The sequence below is a fragment of the Lithobates pipiens genome, unplaced genomic scaffold (assembly GCF_037356315.1).
Source record: "Lithobates pipiens isolate NorthernLeopardFrog02 unplaced genomic scaffold, aLitPip1_a1.2 Scaffold_28, whole genome shotgun sequence".
Taxonomy (NCBI): Eukaryota; Metazoa; Chordata; class Amphibia; order Anura; family Ranidae; genus Lithobates; species Lithobates pipiens.
In genome coordinates, this window is record NW_027507789.1 from 207,773,153 (window position 1) to 207,792,714 (window position 19,562).

General features: G+C 46.6%; 1 protein-coding gene across 1 annotated transcript in view; it reads left to right on the forward strand.

Annotated features, from left to right (window-relative positions):
• Positions 1-18,626, forward strand: part of RGS19 (regulator of G protein signaling 19) — a 64,395-nt gene extending 45,769 nt beyond the window's left edge. The window contains 4 exon segments of the mRNA XM_077460383.1: positions 9,016-9,134; positions 12,322-12,396; positions 14,353-14,587; positions 17,504-18,626. Of these exon segments, the coding sequence (XP_077316509.1) occupies positions 9,016-9,134; positions 12,322-12,396; positions 14,353-14,587; positions 17,504-17,692 (618 nt within the window). The 3' untranslated portion in view covers positions 17,693-18,626.
• Positions 18,627-19,562: the final 936 nt, after the last annotated feature.

The window sequence follows — 19,562 nt, forward strand, 5'->3', positions numbered from 1 at the left end:
GTCTCATATCGGTGGGAGGAATAGTGCCCCATTGTTGGTGTCAGTGGGGGAAAATGGTACCCTATTGTTGGTGTCAGTGGGAGAAATGGTGCCCCATTATTGATGTCACTTGGCAGAAAAGTGTCTTGCATCAGTGGGAGGTTATAGGGCCCCATTGTTGATGTCAGTGGGAGAAATGGTGCCCCATTATTGATGTCACTTGGCAGAAAAGTGTCTTACATCAGTGGGAGGTTATAGGGCCCCATTGTTGTCAGTGGGAGAAATGGAGACCCATTGTTCACTTGGCAGAATAGTGTCTCGTATCAGTGGGAGGAATAGTGCCCCATTGTTGGAGTCAGTGGGAGAAATGGTGCCCTATTGTTGGTGTCAGTGGGAGAAATGGTGCCCCATTGTTGATGTTACTTGGCAGAATAGTGTCTCGTATCAGTGGGGGGAATAGTGCCCCATTGTTTGTGTCAGTGGGAGAAATGGTGCCCTATTGGTGTCAGTGGGAGAAATGGTGCCCCATTGTTGTCACCGGGAGAAATAGTGCCACATTGTTGTCGCTTGGCAGAATAGTGTCTCGTATCAGTGGGAGGAATAGTGCCCCATTGTGGGTGTCAGTGGGGAAAAATGGTGCCCTCTTGGTGTCAATGGGAGAAATTGTGCCCCATTATTGATGTCACTTGGCAAAAAAGTGTCTCGTATCAGTGAGAGGTTATAGTGCCCCATTGTTGGTGTCAGTGGGAGGAATGGGGCCCCATTGTTCACTTGGAAGAATAGTGTCTCGTATCAGTGGGAGAAATAGTGCCACATTGTTGTCACCGGGAGAAATAGTGCCACATTGTTGTCACCGGGAGAAATAGTGCCACATTGTTGTCGCTTGGCAGAATAGTGTCTCGTATCAGTGGGAGGAATAGTGCCCCATTGTGGGTGTCAGTGGGAAAAATGGTGCCCTCTTGGTGTCAATGGGAGAAATTGTCCCCTATATTGATGTCACTTGGCAAAAAAGTGTCTCGTATCAGTGAGAGGTTATAGTGCCCCATTGTTGGTGTCAGTGGGAGGAATGGAGCCCCATTGTTCACTTGGAAGAATAGTGTCTCGTATCAGTGAGAGGTTATAGTGCCCCATTGTTGGTGTCAGTGGGAGGAATGGAGCCCCATTGTTCACTTGGAAGAATAGTGTCTCGTATCAGTGGGAGAAATAGTGCCACATTGTTGGTGTCAGGGGTAGAACTATTGCCACATTGTTGATGTCACTTGGCAGTATAGTGTCTCAGATTAGTCACAGGAATAGTGCCCCGAGGGCCAGATAAAAGCAAGCAAAGGGCCACAGTTTGGAGATCACTGCTTTGGACCACTAGCACTGATGACATGTTGCATCCTCAGGGGTGGGGCCAATAGCACCTATGACATGTTGCATCCTCGGTGGTGGGACTCAGATCACAACACCCTATCTCTTCTGGGATTGGGTAAGTAGGGTGTGGAATGAAAGGAGCTACTGATTAAATAGGCATTTGGATAGTGGTGGGGAGTTGAAGATGGTAAGAGTGAAGAATGCTGAAGACGTAAAACTCCTTTCACACTTGTACGACTCCAAAACTGCTGACTTTGGAGTGCCACTTTGATGCAACTTCGGATGGGTGCAACTTGGTTACGACTTTGGCTTTGACCAGTGATGATGGACAACTGGTACACACAAGTTGCTTTGTATAACATTCAGGGACGATTTTCATGCAACTTCTGAGGGTTAACATTGACCCTCAAGTTGCATGGAAATTGGACCAAAGTAGTGCACAAACCACCACTTTGAAGTCGCTGCAACTTGAAGTCGCACATATATGAATGGTCATCATTTGGGGAATAACTTGTCATGCAACCTTGATGTCCAAAGATGCACGACAAGTCGCACAAGAGTGGGTGGAGCCTAAATAGCAATGCCAGAAAATGAACCATAAAACATAAAAAAACAATTCTGGAAAGATTTTGAAGAGGGCCGAGTGGATTTCTCAATAAGTGGCTTGTTATCGGGGGTTTTAAAATTTGAAGTATAGAAATTTGTTTATAGCCAGACTTCGGAAACAGGAAAAATGTAGCAAATTGAAAATAACTAACTTTGTGAAGTTCCCTTTTTAAAATATGCAGGAGTTGAAGGTTTTTATTTATTTTTTATTTTTATTATTATGGTTATTTATTTACACATGGGCCAGCTTAGAATTCATGTTCACAAATCCTTAAAACGTCAATTTTGTAGCGAAAAAACAAAACATAACAAATTCCACCAAAATTTCATATCCTAAAGCGGCATTTCACCCAAAAGTAGAAATTCCGCTTTTCTGTTCCCCCCCCCCACCCTTTCTGGTGCCCAATTTGGCACCTTTCAGGAGCGAGGGGGGGATTGGTACTCTTCCCCACTACTGGGAGACTGTGCCATGGCGGGCCAGTTCGAAAGTACAGCACATTTTGCGCATGCGCAGTACGGAAATGGTTTCCCTTACCAGGAATGGTGGCGGCAGCACCCGAGAGCCGGGGCTGGGGTGCCAACATCACGGGCTCCCTGGACAGGCAAGTGTCTATGTATTAAAAGTCAGAAGCTGCAGTATTTGTAGTTGCTGACTTTTTTGTGGAGAGGCCGGAGCTCCGCTTTAAGTTGTTTTTGTTCTGTAGATACTGAGAGAAGTCGTTGTTATAACTTCCTCTAACTGAGTCAGAAGAAAATCATGTGATCGCCTGCAGAAGTAGAAGACCTGCATCCAGGCATCCCTGTAGTGGGAGAGCAGAGAGGACAGGGAGAGAGCAGCCTGTGTAATCTGGGGGTGTCAGAGATATTGGGGCTTATTTACTAATAAAATGTGTGAATAGCCACCCCAATTATCCAATCAGATAAAATAGGTAAACAGGACTTTGCTTTTCATCTGATTGGCTATTTGAAGTGACTATTTCTACAAATGTTTATTGTATGACATGCTTAACCCCTTTAGTAAATAATCCTCAGCAGGGTTTTTTTCTCAGAGAATAGGTGCAGGAACTCCCCCTTCTCACCCCGATTCACCCCTTGTCTCCGCCCCCTACCCACCTCCGAGCACAATCCCTTGGTTCCACCCCTACCCACCTCCGAGCACCGTCCTTTGGTTCCACCCCCTACGCACCTCCAAGCACTATCCCTTGGTTCCACCCCCTACCCACCTCCAAGCACTATCCATTGGTTCCACCCCCTACCCATCTCTGAACACCGTCCCTTGGTTCAACCCCCTACCCACCTCCGAGCACTGTCCCTTGGTTCCACCCCCTACCCACCTCCGAGCACTGTCCCTTGGTTCCACCCCCTACCCACCTCTGAGCAATGTCCCTTGGTTCCACCCTCTACCCATCTCGGAACACTGTCCCTTGGTTCCACCCCCCACCCACCTCCAAGCACTATTCCTTGGTTCCACCCCCTACCCACCTCTGAGCACTGTCCCTTTGTTCCACCCTCTACCCACCTCCGAGCAGTGTCCCTTGGTTTTACCCCCTACCCACCTCCGAGCAATGTCCCTTGGGTTCCTCCCCCTACCCACCTCCCAGTATCGCCCCTTTTAGAGAATTCAGAACCAAGTATTATTTTGTGAATAATTAATGTGGGCTACTGGCGCTACCTCAAACTTATTTCTATTCAAAATATTAAAATTAAACTTATTTAAATCACCATTTGCTGGCCCTAAGGCCTAAGATATACTCAGATAGTGTTTAGTGCTTTATACCAACTAAAGTGATTAGACTGGAAGATTCCTCACTATTTTAACCGAGGAAAATGTGATTACTCAATACTTTATACCAACTGACATGAATGAGCTAAAAAATTCCTCACTATTTTAACCAAAAAAAATTGAGTGATATCTAAACAATTATGTGATATTCTGAAACAAGAGAAGGAAAAAATTCCCATACATAGGGAGTGTGGCAGCTTAAACCCTCAATTGATACAAATTAAACAAAAACAACTAAATAAACATCCCATGTGCTAAATACAAAAAAATCCCGAAACCAATCCTACACCTTCCTTGGACCACTCATAGGCAAGGAATATTACAATGTGAAATTATAGATGTGAGAAAATGAAAAATTATATATTAAAAAAAAAAAAAATATATATATATATATATATATATATATATATATATATATATATATATATATATATATAAAAATGTGAAAAAACGAAAAATACAATTTTTTTAAAGATAATTAAAATATAAAAAGGAAGAGAGTGAAAATAGAAAAAATAGTACACAGTAACTCTTCTATCAGGTATCCACAAATATGCAAATTTTCTGCTTCAGGAGACAAGAATAGAAATAAGTTTGAGGTAGGATTCAAATAAGTTTAATTTTAATATTTTGAATAGAAATAAGTTTGAGGTAGCGCCAGTAGCCCACATTAATTATTCACTTTTTAACACGGGCTGTTGAATACAGCCCGCGTATTCTAGGGAGGCAGCAACCTCTTAAAACCAATTAACAAATAAAAAACGTTTTTTGGGTGTACATCAATATATATCTATATTCCTGTCTATTGTGGTCCATTCCACAAGCGCGGCTTTTTTCTGTATAATTATTTTGTGGCATTAAGTAATTTGTATGGAATTTGTTAATGATAAAGAAAATCAGTAAAATAGGTCCCCTGTAGCCAGCAACAGTAGATCCCCCCCCCGGCAACAGTAACAGTCGACCTCCCCAGCAAGAGTAGAGTCCCCCCCCCCCCCCCCCAGAAACAGTCGACCCCCCGGCAACAGTAACAGTCGACCTCCCCAGCAAGAGTGGAGACCCCCCCCCCAGAAACAGTAGACCCCCCCAGCAACATTAGACCCCCCCTCCCAGCAAATAGATACCCCCCAACAACAATAAACCCCACCCCAGCAACAATTTATCCCCCAGTAATAATAGGTATCCCCCAGCAACAATATACCCCAGTAACAATAGATCCCCCTAGCAACACCAGACCCCACCCCAGCAACAATAGACCCCCCCCCCAGCAACAGTATATGCCACCAAAAAAAATAGATTCCCCCCAGCAACAATATATCCGACCCCAGAAACAATGGATTCACCCAGCAACAATATACCCCATCCCAGAAACAACAGATGACCCAACAAAAATATACCCCACCCCAGCAATAATAGATCCCCCAGCAACTATAGATTACCCAGCAACAATATACCCCACCCAAGAAAAAGTAGATCCCTCCAGCAACAATAGATCCATTCAGGCACAATAGACTCACAACAGCCAGCAGCAATGCACCCCTCCAGCAGCTAGCGACAATGTACCCCTCCCAGCAATGATTGACCCACCAGTAACATAAGACACCCTCCCCCACAACAATAGATCCCCCACAAGCAACCATAGTTCAGCTAGCATCAATAGACTCTCCAGCACCCCTTGCCATTACATACATTTAGTGCTGGAGGTGCCGGAACTGTGACCCCTCCACGTTCCCACTGGAAAAAAAAAACTCTCATCCTCATTGCCTCAAGAGTTGTTGGGACCTTTGGAAAAATCAGTAATGCCGGCCATATCTTATTATTGACACGGAGTTTCACTTAAATATTTATTCTTGCAAATGTTATCAAAATGTAGCATGGAAATCAGCAGTGCGGGCTGTTATTTGGTACAATGGTTCTCCTCTCCGATTGGTGAAGGATCAGTAGAGAAGTTTGCATAGATCACAAACTGGGTGAGGTCAGCATGTCTGAGAGATAAAATAACGGCGGTGCGTGCGTGGGACATCAGTTCCTTGTTGTGGGACAGCGTGAGTACTCTCTGTTCAATATTTCATGTGTGGGGGTTGCTTGTGTTCTGGTTGGTTTGCCTTGAATTTTTAAAATCTATAGCAGACGCCCACTTCAAAGGGCCCACCAGGTTTTAACACAAAGGTGGTCTGCCACAAGGGCAGCTGTCTAGGGCCCCAGGAGTCAGGAGGTCGTCAAAGGAGGAAATGTATTTTCTTGTAGCTGTTATCTATTATGGATAGTCCACCTAAAATTCTAGTCCGTTGTAGAACTACGTAACCAAACGCACGCTGTTTTCACGCTGTTTTCACCCCGACTTGTGTTTGTTTGACTTTTGCACAGTGCAAAGCCAATTCCTTTTTTATATAAAGAGATCAGCTTGGCTATTTCTGTACTGTCTTCTATCACCCTTTTATCTCGCCTTTGCTTAACCCAACGCTGGAGATAATCTCTGGTGATGCCCAGGTCAAGCTCCTTGCTGGAGGAAGTCACATAGGGCCAAAAAAAAACGTTAAATCCTCCCTGATTCCACCTGACAGTCCGGTCACTGTCCGTTTGCTGGCATCTGCCCCTGAAATTCGCCTTCGTTATAATGTGACCCTCCCACCGGTGAGGAGGACGTATGGAAACGGGGTGTAGACTTAGAAACCTTCCACAGAAGTCATCAAATGTGTTTTATAATGGCAGTGAATCTGTATTACACCAAACATGTAATATAGTGCAGCTTACCGATCATTAGATGTGCTGGCTGCATTCCTTTTCTTTTCTTTGGCTTTTTTCCCTCCCACCCTGATTTCACCTGGTAATCTAACCAGTAACATACCTTCTGTACTAGTGACACACAGCTCTGGAGGAATGAGAACAGGAGGCACAGCAGCATTGTCAACAATATGAGCCCCACTCCATTTAGCTTCTCTTAGCAAATAGCCAATAAATTGACTGCATATAACAATGTCTCCGCCCGAGATACCAACAATCCTTGATGTTTCACCTCTCCTGATTTGCTCACAAGGATAGGAGACTTCCCCTATTGTTGCTCAGGAGTAAGGATGAGCGCAGGCGTGTTCGCATGGTCCATGTGCAGAGCCCGCCAGGAAGTTGGCGCAGCGCTGCGCTAGTCACAGGCAGTGAGACATTGCCCGATCTCTGCAGCCGCACATCGGGTGACGTCTCACTGCCTGTGATTAGCGCAGCGCTGCGCCGACTTCCTGGCGGGCTCTGCACATGGACCATGCGAACACGCCTGCGCTCATCCCTACTCAGGAGGGGAGAAACACGCCAAGGATGGTTGGTTCTATATGTAGTCAATTCATTCGCTATTTAATATATGCCAAGAGGTGCTAAATGGAGTGGGGCTGATATTGTTTCATATTTTCAATGGAGACTATTGTGGTCAGCACGCCACGCCACGCCAAACCACCACATCTACCACACCAAACCACCACCATATATACCACACCACCACCCCACACCAAACCACCACGACATCTACCACACCACCACCACCACCACCACTACATCTACCACACCACCACCACATCTACCACACCACCACTACACCTACCACATCACACCACCACCACCACATCTACCACACCACCACTACATCTACCACACCACACCACCACCCCACACCAAACCACCCCCACATCTACCACACCACCACCCCACACCAAACCACCACCACATCTACCACACCACCACCACATCTACCACTACATCTACCACACCATACCACCACCCCACACCAAACCACCACATCTACTACACCACCACCCCACCCCACACCAAACCACCACCACTACATCTACCACACCACACCACCCCACACCAAACCACCACATCTACTACACCACCACCCCACCCCACACCAAACCACCACCACTACATCTACCATACCACCACCCCACACCAAACCACCACCGCATCTACCACACCACACCACCACCCCATGCCAAAACCACATCTACTACACCACCCCACATCACTCCACCAAACACCACCACCACCCCACATCAAACCACCACCACATCTACCACATCACCACCACATATACCACACCATCCCACATCACACCACACCACCAAAAAATAAAAAGACAGATATCGGTAAGCTGAACCCTCTGTTGGCTTCATGTATTTTGTGAGGACACCAGTGAGTAAGGTGTTTCCAACTTATACTGCCATGGTGTCTCACTCCTCCTGTTGCAGCTGGGATTGTCTCACTTGTAATCTTGCTATCAGAGTGATAAAGGGGGATAAGCTTGGTACATACAATGAGAGTTTCGGACGAATGATCACCCATTTTGTTTTGCATGATAATCTCCATATTGAAAATGAAGAGTTTACTAAAGTTCCGAAAATTCTCATAGGAAACAATATAATTTGGAAGTGATGTAATGTATTGTATTTTCGGATTACATATGTATTGGTTACATGAAAATCTCACGATCTGGTATCATCTGAGAAACATTTTCACGTTTGTCCCTTCGGATAATTTCAGACGGAAGTCGCATACTAAATGATCAGAATATAGCATACGATCGATTCGAAAGTGGTATTTTTCGCACGATTTTCTGATCGTGTTTATAGGGCTTTAGTCACCCAATATGGACTCCGGAGTTGTCACAGTCTACCATTACAGCAATGCAATATGGTATCCAGCACATATTATCAGTATCTTGTGTACATTTTTAGCTGAGTGCCTGGAATGTGGTGCAGTGTGAACCTGGTGGCTCTGTGACAACTTCTGCTTTTTGTAGAGTTTGAACAGAGAACAATGCTTAATACATTACTGGCTAAGGGGAAAAAAAACTGCAACTAGACAAGATGGAGGCAGTGATGGCTGCTGTGACCTCAGAGGTTTCTAGATGGTTGTCAGTGTGGTAAGAGGTGTCAGTCTGCAGGGCGGTGGGGGTCAGCCACTTTCTCTGTTGACTGTGTGTGCTCGAGGGCAATGGCATCATAAATGATGATCTGAGCACCCTCTGAAATCCATGGCCAGCCTTCCCTGCCCCTTCTCTCTTCAGAATGATTAAAGTTCCCTTAATTTGTAAATGGTGGCTGTGAATGTGGCCCTTGCCAGACTAGATGTTTCCTGAAAAATATCAAATTAAAATTGTACTCATGTTTTTTTTGTTTTTTTTTTGTTTTTTGAAGCCTGTGGGTGCATTAGATAATAATGATGTCACCTGCCACAGTGATGTCATAAGCTCCCACCTGTAGCTCTGTGTGTTCTGTGCTTCTGATGTCTCTTTTCTGCTCTCTCAGTACACAGGGCCTGACCCCAGTGAGTCTCCCATGTCACGGTATGACAGGACCCAGCCAACCCGGAACCACCGGACCAACCCTTGCTGCCTCTGCTGGTGTTGCTGCTGCAGCTGTTCCTGGTAAGTTCCCGAGCCGGAATGGCTAACGTTATACATGCAGTTACCTTAAACTGAACGGGTGACGAAAGGTGTGCCTTGGGCTCCTGGGCTGAGTTCACACCTATGTGAATTCGCATGACAGGAGATTGTGAGCGGCTCTCAGTGGAGCCGGTTTACACACCTCCGGGCCAGGGAGGCCGCAGTCTGAATTTGGAAAGTGTCTTGTGTGTCTTTGGCTCCAAATCGGGTGCGAATTCAGGCAGAAATTTGGACCTGAATTGGTGAACAGAGACGCACCGAACCCCCCCCCCCCCCCCCCCCCACTGTGAGCCGCGGCTGCAGCATGTGTCAACCCGGCCTTAGAGTGATTGTAAAAGGCTCGTTTTTTTTTTTTTTTAATAACACACATGTCATACTTACCTGCTCTGTGCAAGGGTTTTGCACAGAGTTGCCCCCGATCCTCCATTTCTGGGGCCCCCCCCAGCAGCGTTTCTCCTCCTCATCGAGTGCCACCATGGAGAGCCGCATTCCATGGAGGCACTCGCGTGGGCACACTCATAAGTCCTGCTGCTGCGTCCATTGACACAGACAGCAGGCCCGGCCCCCCCCCCCCCCCCCCCGTGTTACTGGATTTGCTTGATAATGGCCAATGGCTCCTGCTGCTATCAATCTATCCAGTGAAGACCCGAGACAACAGCTGGAGCTGCTCTGCTCTTCCTCTTTGCTGGAACGATTGGGTTCAGGTAAGAAAAAATGGGGCTCGGGGGGGGGGGAGCTTCAGCACAGAAGCTTTTTCACCTAAATGCATAGAATGCATTTAGGTGAAGAACCCTCATGGTTTACAACTCCTTTAAAGTAGACTTATCACAATTCAGGGCACATGCCAACATTACCAAATCACATTATGGAGGCTTTACTAAAACTGGAGAGTGCAAAATCTGGTGCAGGTGTGCATGGCAGCCAGTCAGCTTCCAGGTTTTATTGCCAAAGCTTAAAGCGGAGTTCTGCCTAAATAAAAAAAATCAAAGTCAGCAGCTACAAATACTACGGGTGCTGACTTTTAAAATATGGACACTTACCTGTCCAGTGTGCCCGCAATGTCCTCACCTAAAGCCGACCTGTCCCTCGGCTCCGGGTGGAGGCCCAGCATCTTAAGTAAGGGATTTGGGAAGTGAACCCTTGTAGCTTTACAGCCTGGCTCCCTGCTGCGCAAGTCACGCTGCGTGTTCTGAGTGGTCCCTGCTGTCTTCTGGGACCTGTGTGCCAGAAGACATCGGGGGCGGAGGAGGGGCCGGCCATATATTACAGAGGTATCTGCTCCCCACGAGAGGTGGCAAATTTGACGCCGGGGGTAGGGGGGGGGGGGGGTGGAGTAATCCAGACAGTGGAAGTTCCATTTCTGGGTGGAACCCCGCTTTAAGGCCCCTTTCACACATGCTGTCCGATCAGGTCTACTGATCAGTTTTTCAGGCTGACCTAATCGGAAGCTCTATTCACCCCTTTGGAGCGATGGCTGTAAGCCGTGACATGTCCACTGACATTGTCTGATCCGATCCTGTCTGCCAAATCCAGACGGATGGAAGTCCTATTTTCCATCTGTCTGGCGGATCAGATGAAAATGGACGAGCTCTGACAGGTCAATCTCTCCACAGTGAGTGGAGATGGACCTGTCAACCACCTGCTCAGCGGGGACCAGTGGATCGATCCTCTGCTGAGCAAGTGGAGTCTGTCAAAACAGATGTGCCCCGTGTGAAAGGGGCCTTATTAAAGAAGCTGGAGCTAGACGCTGATTGGTTACTATGCACAGCTGCACCAGATTCTGAGTGCTCCAGTTTTGTGCTTGCAAGTAACAACAAAAGCCTCTTTCTTGCAATGATCAAAAATTACTGATCCCTACTTCTGTCATGTGACCAACGCCTTTGGCAGCCTAGACCACATGGTTTATGGCTACCAAGAGCACCGTGGAGGTGTCATTTATTTAAATATGGCAGAGAGTTTGCTGTTTTCATTGAGACGGCTCCTGTTTGGTAGAATTCCTGTGAGATAAAAGGATCAGCAGCACTTATTACATGTGTAATAAGTGAATGTACATATATAATGATAAACTGGGGTGTCCCAAAAGTTCACGGCCCGACATAGAAAACGTCACCACACAGACATCAAATGTTATCGCTGCACCAAGCCACTCTCCCAGATGTTCAATGCTTACAATGGTGCATGCGCTACGGTGCATGGCATACAGTTTACATGTGCTCCTTGCAAACATTACACCCCCTGTAATCAAGTTAAAAATAAAGAAAGTGGAAGAAGAAGGAAGCTCAGAATGTTCCCTCAGCAAAGTGATGATCACAGTCTTAAGGGATTCTGAGGGTGTGCAGCAGCATTCCCAGAAGACTGCAGAGAGCGGCCCCCGGACTTCCCCTTCTCAGGTCCCCCGCCGGCCCTTCTGGCTCCTCCTTTATTTCCAGTGACCCCAGGGTAAACCAGTTCCTATGGGGGGCACTCGTGCATGCTCCCTCCCAAGCCCTGCCCCCTTGTAACTTGATTGACAGCATTGGGAGCCAATGGCTCCTGGGGCCCCACCAAAGCCAGTGAGACACAGAAGTGAGGGGAGAGAAGAGCTGGAGACATGCACAGTGCTGGATCAAATGAGGGCTCAGGTAAATACAAGAGGGAGGTGAGAGGGATACTGATGCCTACATTTTTTTTTACCTTAAGGCAAGGAATGCCATCAGGTAAAACATGTTTAGACTTTATAATTACCTTAGTCAACCACCTGTTGAGGGAAAAGTTGGTGTTGGACGTTGCACAACGTCTTTCCAGACATTACAATGGTTCAGATAGATCCGAACCTTTCAAATTGACTCCTTGTTATCAGTATAATTCTAGTCTTGGACACAACTCAGGACACTCCCTAGGAAGAGCTATCTCCCAGGATCAAACCCAGATCTTCCACACTATCCAGCCAGCTCTTCACCCCAACCAGGACATTCCTATTTCATCCCTCTGTCTGGCTTTAGTTCACCAAAAGGAAGTTTCCCTAGTCCAGAGTCCAATCAGAATTCATCTTTCCATTGCACTGACTTCTGTACTCTGGGTCATTGCACATCTCCATTGATCTTTATGTTGCCCATATTAGCAATGTGAAAACAATGCTGCTGTTTTTAAAACTTCAAATAATTAAGATTCTGTTTTTCTTTCTGTCCAGGAATGAGGACCGCAATAGACTTCGGAGGTTGTCTCGAGACACCAAGTTGGAGATCGTCGCTCACTGTGAGGTCTGGTAAGTGTGACCCTTCTGTGGAGGTGACATGATGAGTACAGGATGTCGTTGTAGGCAACAAGATCAATCAAGCAATGACATGATAATGTGATCCACAATATTACTACTTTTTAAAAATTTTTTTTTTTAGATATTTCAATAGACCAAGTTCATTTGTTGGGGTTTACATACATTTTAAAGACAAAACATTTTGGTCGGAGCAGGGAATGGTTTAGAAATCCAGAGAAGGCTTGTTTTTACAATCTGTGTCCCACTTGAGAGGGGGGGGGAGATTTGCCTTCACTTCCTGTCCTGCAGAATATAACAGGAAGGGATTTCAAATTTTTTACTAAGTCAGGAAAATCCCCGCTTGTGTTTTTGCACATCACATTCAGGGCAGCCCATTGAAATACATGCACAGGTTCTAGTTGGCACTGTTCCAGTCTGTAGGAAATTTGCAGGGCAAGTCCCTAGCAAGAGCAAAGTTGCAGTGGTGAGTCTACAGCAAGAGCTCTGCAAGTCTACATCATAAAAATTCAGCCACAGTGACCCCCTGTGGTGGTATGACTTTTGCACAACATAAGTGAATCGGAACTTGCAGCAGACTTTGCAGAATGTTTGCAAAGAAAGTTGATCTGGAGTCATGCAATGCGGACTTAACCTTGTGAAGCCTGACAAGTCTAGCAATAGGTTAGCAAGTCATTTTCAAACTTTTATTTGCTATCTGGGATGGGAGCACACGTGGGCTCGCTCCCAAACTGTACTCTCTGCGACCATTGACACAGGCAGCGGGACTTGGCCCAGCACCATCGTTACCGGCTTTGATTGACAGCAATGGGAGCCAATGCCTCAGCAAAGGGAGTGAGACCACGAAGTGAAGGGAGAGAAGAGTTGTAGATGTACACTGACACAAATGAAGGGCTCAGGTAAGTAAAAGGGGGGGGGGGGCGGGGGTGCTGATGCCTAAACATTTTTTACCTTAATGCAAGGATGCTCAAGGATTTTTTTACCTTCATGCATTCTTCTGTGAAAGCCTTCTGTGTGCAGCAGCCTCTCCAGCCTCCCCTAATACTTACCTGAGCCCCATCTCAATCCAGCGATGTGCTCAAGAGCCTCATACCCTCCCTCCTCATTGGCTGAGACAGCAGCGGGAGCCAATGCTGCTGTCAGTCACAGCCAGTGAGTCAAAGAGAAGAGAGGGGGGGTGGGGTCGAGCTGTGGCTCTATGTCTGAATGGACATGCAGAGCAGCGTCTCAGGAGTGAGCTCCACAACAAACTGTTTGTTGTCAATTTACCTTTGGGATTAATAAAGTATTCTGTATTTGCTCTGGGGGCACTCGGCCAGGGGGGCAGGTGCACCAGCCGGGGGGACCTGAGAAGAGGAGGATCTGGGCTGCTCTGTGCAAAACCATTACACAGAGCAGGTAAGTATGACATGTTAAGAGGGGAATTCCTCTCACCTGGTAGAAATCTTCTTTTGCTTCCTGTTGCATCTCGGGGACAGGAAGTGAAGGGAAATCTTCCCAACAGGATAGGAACAGCTAAAGAAAAGACTGTTGGGGGGTAACCCCTTTCTACTCTGAAACACAAAGGAAAGGTTTCAGCTTTTCATACACTTCAACCATTTAAACTAACATTTAACTGTAAACCTAACCTCGGCCTGATGCTTGAACATGCCTAGACCCTGCACAGATCTCAGGAGAAATGACGTCATGCCAAACGCAGATCATCTGTTGATATTAAATGGGCAGTTTGAAGAGCATGAGAATGGCCATGTAGGGTTCAGGAAGAGTTGAGACCCCTGCAGGGAAGTATTTGCAGCCACAGATAAGGGACTTCAGGATTTTGTAGATTTAAAAACATCTCGGAGAGAATGTAATACTGGTAATCTGTATTGAGCGGAGTATTTCTTTAAATGGTCAGTCCTGGGCTCTTGGATTCACAAGCTGATCCTTTTTTTTTTTTTCACCCCGCAGCACAAAGCCGTCCTCAGAAGAGATACACAGCTGGGGCCACTCCTTCGAGAAGCTGATGAAGAACCCAGCCGGGCGCAATGTGTTCCGCGAGTTTTTGCGCACCGAGTACAGCGAGGAGAACATGCTCTTCTGGCTGGCCTGCGAGGAGCTGAAGAAGGACAACAGCAAGCATTTTGTGGAAGAGAAGGCACGCATGATCTATGAGGATTACATCTCCATCTTGTCTCCCAAGGAGGTAAACGTGGCCGCACCCAGAATTCAACCCCCCCCCCCCCCCCCACCAAACCCAAACTGATTATTATTATACAGGATTTATATAGCGCCAACAGTTTGCACAGCGCTTTACAACATCGGAGAAGAAAGTGCAATACAATTCAATACAGGAGGGATCGGAGGGCCCCGCTTGTTAGAGCTTACAATCTAGAAGGGAGGGTCAAGTGGTACAAAGGGTAGTAGCTGTGGGGGGTGATCAGATAGACAAACTGAAAATACAGTTGTTAGGTGTGGGTAGGTTAGGCTTCTCTGAAGAGGAGGGTTTTCACGGATCATCTAAAAGCTAATAGAGTAGGAGATAGACAGATTGGGGTAAGGAGCTCCATAGGCTTGCAGAGGCTCTGGAAAAGTCCTGGAGACGAGCATGGAAGAGGTGAGGAGGGAGGTAGAGAGCAGAAGGTCTTGGGAAGAACGAAGAGAACGATTAGGTTGGTATTTAGAGACTAGGTCAGTGATGTAGCTGGGGGCAGAGTTGTGGATTGCTTTGTAAGTAGTTGTTAGTGTTTTGAATTGAATTCGTTGGGTGAGCGGAAGCCCGTGGAGGGAATGACAGAGCGATTGGTAAGGTGGATGAGTCTGGCAGCAGCATTCATGATGGACTGAAGGGAGGATAGAGTATGCAGAGGTAAGCCAATGAGGAGGGAGTTGCAGTAATCGAGGCGAGAGATGAGCAGCGAGTGAATTAAGAGCTTTGTTGTTCTGCCCCTTCAGACTCAACTACCAGCCAGGTAGCTACAAAAATCATCACTGCTGCCATGAGGCTCACTGATGCCTGCTAACAATGGGGGGTTCTGCAGGTTCCAGACACGTGTGTAATCAGCTGCATTGACCTATGACCTTTGCCCCAAAATCTCTGAGATTTCAGGGGAGATTCTTGGATTTCTCATCTAGTTGGGGTTTTTGTTGGCACAGCTGGGAATCGGATGTTTAGATTGGGATTCAGCTGTGATTTTTTTTTTAAATGCTTTAAAATGCCTTTTTAGAGATAATAGGGGAATAAAATTAGAATGTAATGATTTAAAATTTTATAGTAGCAGCAGGAAATATATAGCTTGTGATTGCAATGTGCCAAAAAACCTTTTGTACATCTCAAACGTGGTCCATTTTTTTACTTGGATGATGTGTGTGATTGTACTGCCCTCTTATGGGCATTAGGCTAACTGCAGGCATTTTTAACTTTACCTACAGCAGGGATCTTCAAACTGTGGCCCGCAGGTCGGATGTGGCCCTTTGCTTGCCTTCATCTGGCCCTTGGGGCGCTATCCCTTCCACTGTTAAGGGGCGCTATTCCTTCTATTGACACCAAAAGACAGGGCACTATTCTTCTCAGTGACAACAATGGGGACATTTTCCTCCCACACCACAGATGCAGAACTATTCCTGCCACTGACACCACTGATGGGACACTATTCCTGCCACTGACACCAATGATGGGACACTATTCCTGCCACTGACACCAATGATGGGGCACTATTCCTGCCACTGACACTAATGATGGGGCACTATTCCTGCCACTGACACCAATGATGGGGCACTATTCCTGCCACTGACACCAATGATGGGGCACTATTCCTGCCACTGACACCAATGATGGGGCACTATTCCTGCCACTGACACCAATGATGGGGCACTATTCCTGCCACTGACACCAATGATGGGGCACTATTCCTGCCACTGACACCAATGATGGGGCACTATTCCTGCCACTGACACCAATGATGGGGCACTATTCCTGCCACTGACACCAATGATGGGGCACTATTCCTGCCACTGACACCAATGATGGGGCACTATTCCTGCCACTGACACCAATGATGGGGCACTATTCCTGCCACTGACACCAATGATGGGACACTATTCCTGCCACTGACACCAATGATGGGGCACTATTCCTGCCACTGACACCAATGATGGGGCACTATTCCTGCCACCGACACCAATGATGGGGCAATATTCCTGCCACCGACACCAATGATGGGGCACTATTCCTGCCACCGACACCAATGATGGGACACTATTCCTGCCACCGACACCAATGATGGGACACTATTCCTGCCACTGACACCAATGATGGGGCACTATTCCTGCCACTGACACCAATGATGGGGCACTATTCCTGCCACTGACACCAATGATGGGGCACTATTCCTGCCACTGACACCAATGATGGGGCACTATTCCTCCCACTGACACCAATGATGGGGCACTATTCCTCCCACTGACACCAATAGTGTAATTTTTTTTACTGCCACAGTCTGCCCCCCCTAAATTTTGAAGGGCAGTAAACTGGCCCTTTGTTTCCAATCTTTGGAGACCCCTGACTTACAGCATGACAGTAGTCAGTGATCTTCAGAATGGGACGGGTACACAGAGAAAAAAATTCCTCCTCTGCCAGCACTGAGCAGGTCTCACTTTCTTTTTTCTTTTTTTAACAACTATATACTTTGTGATTGGGAAGGAGGAGTTCATAAAGTGATTGTAAACATTGATGCTATGCCTGTGTTGTGGCAGGAGGGGTACAGTCCACGCGGCGGATGCAGGTGAGTCCTCTGTAACGCTGCAGACTTGATGTGTGATTTTCTGCATGTTTCTGAATGCAGATCTTTCTTGGAGGATTCAATAAAACCGCCGTCCACACTTCGGAGAAATCCGTGATTTGCTGATTTGCCGCTGCCTATGGGCATGGAAACATTTTGTTACCAAAGGCTTTAAAGATTTTGCTAACACAATTTACCATGAAAATAGTTAAAATCTCTTTCATGTGATTTCGGCAGTTTGCACCATTTTTTATTGAATCTTCATGTTTCTATTTGCAGTGCTGCTGTGGGATTGTCCTGCGGCTTGTTTATTCACTCTTGTCCTCTGCTGCCCCCTGCAGGTCAGCCTGGATTCCCGAGTCAGAGAGGTGATCAACCGGCGGATGCAGGAACCCAACCCCCAGACCTTCGACGATGCCCAGTTGCAGATATACACCTTGATGCACAGAGACTCCTACCCTCGATTCCTCAACTCGGCCATTTACAAATCGCTCCTGCAGAACATTTCTCGCTCCAGCTCAGAGTCGTAGGTGTGGGGCCCGGGCTGCGGGGCTTCGGAGACAGATAACTGAAAACGCACATTTTTATGTACAAGAGGAAGGGGGGGGGGATGCAGAGGACAACTGGAGCACGAATCCCTCCCCACTCTCTCTCTCTCTCTCTCTCTCCCTCCAATCAGCTTCAGGGGCCCGTCCTACGCGGTGTAACAAACTTTCAAACGGGTGATCCATTTGCTCTTGTGGCATTAAGAAGAACATGGAGGGGGGGGAGGAGCATTTTGACCTCACACCCCCGCCCAGTCTCCCTCCCCCCCATTGAAGAAGAGAGGGCGATAGGTACTGTATTGGGGGATTTAACCTCAGGACATGAATACTACTGAATTCCCCGGGGTGGGGGGGGGGGGGGGTTTCTGAGAGCGGAATACGGCAATCTGGCAATTCACTTTCTTCTTGGAAAGGGCTAGATTGGGGGGTGGGGGAGGGGGGGCACATATGTTAAACTGCGCTCCGTACTTGGCAGTCTAGCATCAGAAGGGTTAACTAAGTGGCGGTTGAGGAGGGAAACTTTACATGGACTTTGTTACCCCCCCGTCAGCTATTATTAAGAATTGATCTCCCCCCTCCTCACTCATTTGGGGGTATTTAAAGGGGAGATGGGGGGAGGTACGATTTTACTCAATTTAGGAATTTTACTTTTTTTTGTTTTTTTATATATATCTATTTTTTTTTTCACTTTCTGAATGTTGTGGGGTACAAGCGGTCTCCTCGCTGGTGTGGAAGATTATTAGGTGACCTGGGGGAGGGGGGGCAGAAGTTCTGCTGCCTTAGTACATACCATAATCCACTCGCTCATAATACCCCAGTCGCTTACAGCCTGGGGCTCTGTTTACAGTGATGACTTTTCTGAACCCTCTTGTCGAAAAAAAAAAATTGTCGATAAAGTTTGGCCAGGATCCACCTGGAAGGGAGGAGTTTTGAAGACTGATGACTTTGCTCTGCACATTCTGCCCCCTCCCTAGAGGAACGAAGAATAAACAGCAGGTTAATCAGGGAGGAGGTGTGTTCAAACCCCCCCCCCCCTGCTGGCCAAAACTTCCTGTAGCTACCAAATACTCCAGCACTCCTCAAGCGGATGTCATGACCTGACAGTGTTATTTTGTTTCAACACCTCCATGAAATTTTAAGACTTTTTATAAAAAAAAAAAAATATATATATATATATATATATGTAAAAATATATATCTTTCTCTCTCTCTCTCTCTATCTATATATATATATATATATATATATATATATATATATATATATATATATATATATATATATATATATATATATATAGTGACGTTGTGGATGTTTCATCTTCGTCTTTGTCAAGAAATGCCCATATGTAGTTCTATTCACATTGCCGACCCACCGTTTACTTCAAATAGATCTCAATCCTGGCAGGGTGACTTCTCCTGTGCTAGAGCACTGTGTATCATAATCATTTACGTAAAATATTGTTGTAACCACTTGCCGATCGGCCTGTAGTAATTCTACTGCTGGCCGGTGGCTCCCCTGGGCACATCGTGCCGAACTTCTGGGTTTACAGGCGTTGCGTTCCCTGCCTCTCATGTTGTGGTTTGTCAGCAGGCTCGCAGCCAATGCCTTTGGCTGTGAACCTGCTGATTGCTGTGGCCAATCATAACCCAGATCTGTCTTTCTTTTTTTTTTTTTTTTTTTTTATTCCCTGATTTCACTTGCCAATCAGCTGAAATCAGTAAGAAAGGCCAGTCTGTAAGTGAGTAAAATAAGCACACATGCACTTGTTTGGCACACAGTTAAAGTGTTACTAAACCCAGTAATATGTAAATAGTTCCTCTGCTCCTCCCCACAGAGGAATCTGGCGCAAAGCACT